At 48.6% G+C, this 6,370-nt stretch overlaps 1 protein-coding gene across 2 annotated transcripts; it reads right to left on the bottom strand.

Moving 5' to 3' along the window:
* Positions 1-1,625: 1,625 nt before the first annotated feature.
* Positions 1,626-5,608, bottom strand: LOC100191438 (putative WAK family receptor-like protein kinase). 2 transcript variants are annotated; one of them, XM_008668808.4, is made up of 4 exons: positions 5,468-5,608; positions 3,384-4,304; positions 3,145-3,294; positions 1,626-3,036 (listed from the first exon to the last, which is right to left on the bottom strand). In XM_008668808.4, exons 1-4 carry the CDS (start codon positions 5,475-5,477, stop codon positions 1,835-1,837), a joined length of 2,283 nt encoding a protein of 760 aa, XP_008667030.1. In that variant the 5' UTR covers positions 5,478-5,608; the 3' UTR covers positions 1,626-1,834. The 2 variants fall into 2 exon arrangements, with proteins under 2 accessions (XP_008667030.1, NP_001130343.1); NM_001136871.1 differs by having other exon boundaries at positions 1,646-3,036; positions 3,384-4,315; positions 5,468-5,555.
* Between the last annotated feature and the right edge of the window lie 762 nt (positions 5,609-6,370).

Genomic DNA, 6,370 nt, shown 5'->3' with positions numbered 1-6,370 from the left:
TTTCGACTTGGTACTCTTCTCCCTCCTAACTCCAGCCGATGGCCTGTCCCACCCCACACCGTTGACACCTGCTTCCACGCCGACGCCCCTGGGAGGCTCATCTTCCACTCCAAGGGCACCCCCATCCCAGCTGCCACCCCTCCCCAGTGTGCCCCTAGCCCTCACCCCCACCACGCCTGTGTCCTCAACCGCGACGACCTCCCCTGCTATGATCGGTGCGGCCACGACCCCCCCTGCCCCCTCTGCTTTCACTAGAGTGGCGGTGCGTGACGCTGGCGCCTTGACTAGCCTACCCCACATCGCCGCATCTCCCTCTCTTTCGGTGGTTGCTGCTCCTTCCTCTCCCACGGTCGCCCACGACCTCTTTCCCACGACCGTCGGCACCGCCATGTTTCCAACTCCGGTGAGAAGGCTGCTGGCTGCCCTTGCCTGAGACGCCCAACAATGCCTCCTACCTTCAAGCCTCTCCCGTCGCCGGTGTCATTCCCTTACCTGGTTGGATCCGACACAACCCCTGCTTGGTTGGACCCGCCCCGTTGCCCCCTTTCTTCCTCACTGCCACATTTGGATTTGGCACTGTCGTTGCCTTCCTGACCAGATCTACCGCTGCCACGGCCTTTCCAGCCAGATTCATTGTCTTCATGGCTGGATCAGTCACTGTCGTGGCCTTCCCGACCGAATTTGTCGCCGCCCCTTCTGTTCTGCTGTCGCCGCATCCCCTAGCCGGAGGCCGGTGTGGCCCATCTAGCGGGCGCAGCCACCCTGACCGGCACAGACGCGCGCTCTACCGGCGGCCTCCCTGGCGGGGCTCCTCGACGACTAGACAAGGGAAGAAGCAGGAAGGTCCACGATGTTGTTGCTGTCTTCTTTAGTTGCGGCACCCCGCCGACCGTTGACGCTCGAAGATTGACTCCTCTGAAGAACGAGGTTGCCGCTGCGTGTCTCCAAGCCATAGCAGCGGCGCTTGTGGTTCAGGTCTCTTCATCGGATCCGTCGCCCTTCTATGCGGTGGAACCACCCGTACCTAGTCCTCTTCGTCTAGCTTGCTCATGGACCGAGCCCAGCACCGTCCACCACCCTCCAAGATGCACCACCCTCTCCCTTTTTGGCCAGTCGTCTCGAGCTCTTCCCGCTTCGGTGGAGGATACAATTGGGCTTTGCGCTATCGTCTGCTTGCCACGACGACATCGGACCAGCACCCCCCCCCCCTTTGTCAGCTACGACCACGTCGACTTCGGCTACCTTGACATGCACGGGCTATCATCTATACGGAGTGCACACCGGTCCCTACTCCAACCACAACATTCGCACTGTCACAACACTGCAACTGTGGGGGATTTTAGCTCATCGACTCCTACCTTCGGCTCTTGTCTAGTCTGATCATTTGTGTTGCTCCTGTTGTGACTATGAGTGATGATAGAGTGTGCATTCCTACATTATCCATGTATGTGGGCTGTGGGTCCATTAAATTTAGGGTTTTCTAGATCTATATATGTAACCATTTTCTATGTAATAGAAGTGTGGAATATTAGCATCTTACAATTGCAAGTATTAATATCTGATAATGTTTCAGGTGTATAAACTTATCTAAAGAAATAAGCTATATAATTTATTGTCAAGGAGTATTAACTAAGAGCACCACATTAAAAAAAGACCGTATTATATATGTTGCAGACGTGCTCCGCAGAAACACATATACATACTTGAATGGCTAAAGATAGGCGGCAGAGCTTTGTGTCAATATGCAGTATATCTTTGATAGCAGAACTGCTAGCTTGCAGTTATCCTAGCAGCAGAAATTTCAACGGAGTACACAACAACATACGCTAATCACCTACCTCGCATAGTACGAACTTCTTGGGTTCATGGGCAGGTTCTCAGCTTCCTGTGTAGGATACCCAGTTGTACCAACTTCTATTTCAAAGCTAGCAGTCGTTGTCCCACTAAGAAGGCTTTGAGACTCTATCATCTCTGCATTGATCTGTACCCAAGGATGCAGCGAAAGCTTCCTCAATCTACCAAGCTCATCGGCAACCTCCTTCATGGATGGTCTGTTGCAGCCACACATGTCCAAGCACTGCTTGGCTAGCTGTGCGAGCCCTCTGATCAATTCATTGCTCTCTTGTCCACCATTCACGTGGCTCGGCAAGATCGCATCAAGATTGTTCTCCTTCATAGCGGACAGGAACTTCGATGACAAGCTTCTCTGCGTCTCAGGCCCATCCAACTTGAGAGGCTCTTGGCCGGTGAGGACCTCAAGAAGGATGACGCCGAAGCTGTAGACGTCACTCTTCTCAGTCAGTTGGCATGTCTGCATGTATTCAGGGTCGAGGTATCCACAGGTACCTTGAACCATCGTGACATACTGCTCTTTGTCCGACGGCGCTAGTATGGAGGCCCCAAAATCTGACACTTTGGCCATGTAGTTGCCATCAAGAAGGATGTTGGCGCTCTTCACGTCGCCATGGATGATCGGAGGAGACGCGTACGAGTGCAGAAAACTGAGGCCCTCTGCTGCCTCATGGGCGATCCTCAGTAGGGTGCTGAAGGGGATCTGTAGCGCTTGGTTCTTGACATGGATGAGTTCGTAGAGGGTGCCATTTGGAACGAACTCGTAGACCAGCATTGGAACTTCCACCTCGAGGCAACAGCCCTCGAGCTTGACGATGTTCTTGTGGTTGATCTGGGAGAGTATCAGCATCTCCTGACCAAACTCTTTCTTCTGCCTCTCGTCAATAAGCGCACATCGCTTAATCGCGATCGGCACGTTGCCCTTGACTATCCCTTTGTAGACTGTCCCATGGCCTCCCTTCCCAATTATTCTGCTCTTGTCGTAGCTGTCTGTAGCTTTTACAAGCTCAGCTTCACTGAACACCGTGAAAGCAAGGCCATTTTCTGATCTCATCCTCTCGAACAAAATCATGCCTCCGTGCTGCCGAAAATGATCTTGCTTAACCTGGTTCAGTTTTCTCTTCTGGAGGATCATGTATCCGAAGGAGGAGAAGATTACGAGAACAAGGAAGCCGATTGTAACCCCTGCGTAGCAGCATCGTCAGATAAGAGCACGCGCTTTCCTTCTTATATATATACAGGGAGAAACAAACAGTGGTAGCATGCAGCTGCTGATCTCAGCTAGCGTGTTACCTGTTATTAATGTGGTATCAGGGTCACACGTATTGTTTTGCTTGTTAAGCTTTCTTCCTGCTCGACAAGAACACCTGTACGCTCCGACCGTGTTGTGGCATACACCTCCTACTGAAGGGCATGGACTGTTCTTCTTGCACTCGTCGACATCTGCAGTATGATGAGAAGGATAGATTTCAAAGTCTATAGATTGAATATTACTGTATATTTTGTGGGACAGTTGATAGTTTGTCACTCACCATGGCATCCATCTGGAAGATATGGGTTGCCTTCGTACCCACCGGAGCAGTTGCACAGATACCCTGGCCCATTGGGGGATTCCACACACTTGCTGTTGCCGCTGCGGCACGCGTAAGTGCCCGTCTCGTTCCTTGTGGCGAGCTCACACGACGGCGCGCCATCATCTCTTATCGCCCAGTCCATCACCACCGGCACCCTCCCACTGTTGGTGTCGTTGAAAGCTGTCGTGTTGGTGATGTACGTGGTGCTGAAGCTGAACTCCTCCGCCTCCATCAGCACGGCATAGCTGCAGCTGCCGAGGCCCAGCCGTGAGATTTGGCTTGTGTCGGAGGCAGGGTCGAAGCTCACGTTGTAGAAGCCCATCTTCTTGGGTATGTTTGTCTGGCAGCATCCCATGCCGGAGCAGGATCCGTCCGTTAGGTCTGACACATTCTGGCACGTCGAGACGCACCCACTCTGGTAGCTCTTGTCGGTGTTGTCCGTGATGTAGGCGAGGGTCTGGCACCCTATGACGGTGAACTTGTTCTGGACGTCCGAAAACCGGTACGGGGTTCCGCTCGCGTCGAAATACCAGGTACTGGACTCCATGGAACCAGAGGAGGAGTCGTAGCAGTATGTCGAGACGGGGTTCAGCTCCCGGACCGTGCCATTTATCAAGGAGATGTTGAGCACCTCAATATTACCTTGGAATGGCCTGTAGACGCCACTTTGGACCTCCTGACAGCTGAGGTTGAATCCTGCTGATAGCGAGCAGTTGTCACCGATGCCGAACGGAAACGCAATGTCAACGCCGCCGCATTGCCATTGGCATTGAGGGCTAGGAACCGCAATAGCAGGGGTGCGCTTTGCCGCCAACAGAAGTAGAACAGCAACAACAGCAGCAGCAAGGTGTATAGAGACCACTTTCATTCTGTCCTTTGCTGGATATATCCTAAATAGAAAATAGAAACCACATTAGGACTTGTTCGGTTCTATCTCAATCCATATAAATTGAGGGAGATTGAGGGGTTTTAATCTCTAGTAAGTCAAAATCTCCTCCAATCCGTATCAATCCCCTCAAATCCATATGGATTGAAAATAACCGAACAAGCCCTTAGGGATCCTTAGAATATAGCTACAAAATGGAAACTGAGAGTGAGGGATGTTCTCTGCCTCTCTGGTACGGTGCCCGACTGATAAATACAGTAGTAGTATTCTAGGGAGGTAGAGTGTGTTAGTTTAGATTTGAAATTGTAAGGTCAGAAATCCTTTTAGTTTTTCCCTCGTTGACAAGGTCAAGGAGAACACATGTTCTTTATCTATCTTTCACACTGAATTCTGCAGACAAAAACACAAGTGCAGATCCACAAAATACATAGTCCATAGCATTCTAATTGGTTCTCAGAATGTGACATTGAACTCATTCAATCCATTAGCATGACTGCTTAATTATATATATGAATGCCCTGGTTGTGAACTCATTCAATATTTTAATGTGAATGCTCCCAGTTGTTTGTTCACTTAATTTAGTGTTAGCCTGGCCAGCTGTTCTCAGAATGCTGCTTGCCTGCATCATTTTTGAGATGTTGCATGCCTTTATTTGTCAGATTGCTTCATGTTTTCTCAAACACACAGTATGTGGGTGTTGTTCATCTGGTTGCTGTTCCCTCTGTTTGATGCTTTGCTTGCCTTTCAAAACAAAGCACTTGTTTGGTTGCATCTTTGTTTGGAAACAGAGTACGTACTAGTATGTTGCTAGCATATTCAGGTTAGTAAATACAGCTAGGTGGAGCAAACCACTGGTCTATGCCGGCGCAGGTTCATTTTTGCAGCAATATATTATTCAGTGAACCAAGCCAGAGAACTTAATTTCATCTAGTTCAGATAGCTCCTCAGTCGCACAATATTTTCTTCAAATCTTCAACTAAACAATGAAACCTCACAAAAAATGAAACATGAACACCTTCACGCATGCAGGTAATAAAAGAAGCCATGGGGAATAGGGATGACAAACCAAAATTTGGACGATAAATTCGGTCATTAAGTTAGCCTGAAATATCAAGGAATTTCAGTTTCCCTCCAATAAAAAGCCTAGAAAGCGTACCTTTGGGCATTTAGTTGAGAGCTCTGCCCTCACCCAGCCGCCCCTTGAAGCCAAGAGCACCTCTGAAGTCTGAACCTTTGGAGATTACTTCAATTATTGGTTTCAAAGACAAGAAAGCGCCCTATGTGCGTGTTGGAGTATAAAAGAACAACACATCTCGCGTCAATGTAGAACAGTAGGAGTCGTCGGAACGAGTCAAAGCACATCCGAGAGAAGAGACTGGGTCAAACAATTATTCTCAGACAACAGATCAACAGACGACAACGACTGGTTAACGTTCAATTATTCAGGACTGGTTTGGAAACCACAAAATCATAGAAGATTGAAGAGGCTAAAATTCTGTTTCTATTCTAATTTTGAATAAGTAGAGGATTTTAACTACTTCAATTACCTCCGATTTTGTGGCTTCTAAACTAGCCCTCAAATTACTAGTCCTGTGGTCTTGTGGTGGATAAATAAGGAATAGGTTTGGTAGCAAAGATGCATCAATATAGCCTCCTATTGGTTGATGGCACTTAAAATAAAGCCAATAATTCCCCGTCTTTGCGTGTATCGGACGAATCATTACGCATGGTTATGTTTGTGTTTTAAGAAAGAACTAACCCTTCAAACGAGCTTAACATATCACGTACCTTTTGCCAGGGTTTTTTTTTTTGCCTCAGCTAGATAATCTATTTTCCTTGGTTACTTTGTGTAAAGAAAAGTTGTTTTGAAACGACTATTGACGTTGGAACTTTCTTCTCATCGAGGGCGACGGTGGCAGCGATAGAATTACGGAACAACCAGGTCAGTCAACTACATGTCTGTTTGTGTGAGTCTACTCATCTTCATCTCTCACTTCAAACTCTACTCTCTCATGGCCTAATGTAGTTGAGCTCTGTTCAGCTAGAGAGCGACGATGAC

Source organism: Zea mays, chromosome 2 (genome assembly GCF_902167145.1).
Source record: "Zea mays cultivar B73 chromosome 2, Zm-B73-REFERENCE-NAM-5.0, whole genome shotgun sequence".
Taxonomy (NCBI): domain Eukaryota; kingdom Viridiplantae; phylum Streptophyta; class Magnoliopsida; order Poales; family Poaceae; genus Zea; species Zea mays.
Note: the sequence above shows the minus strand (reverse complement) of the source record. Positions and strands in the feature narration are given on the sequence as shown.

Excerpts from the sequence above, each read along its gene's own strand:
- LOC100191438 (XM_008668808.4), bottom strand. Across the intron at positions 3,295-3,383 it reads TCTTCCAGATGGATGCCATG|ATGTCGACGAGTGCAAGAAG; the intron begins GTGAGTGACAAA and ends ATCATACTGCAG. Across the intron at positions 3,037-3,144 it reads TGATACCACATTAATAACAG|GGGTTACAATCGGCTTCCTT; the intron begins GTAACACGCTAG and ends GCTGCTACGCAG.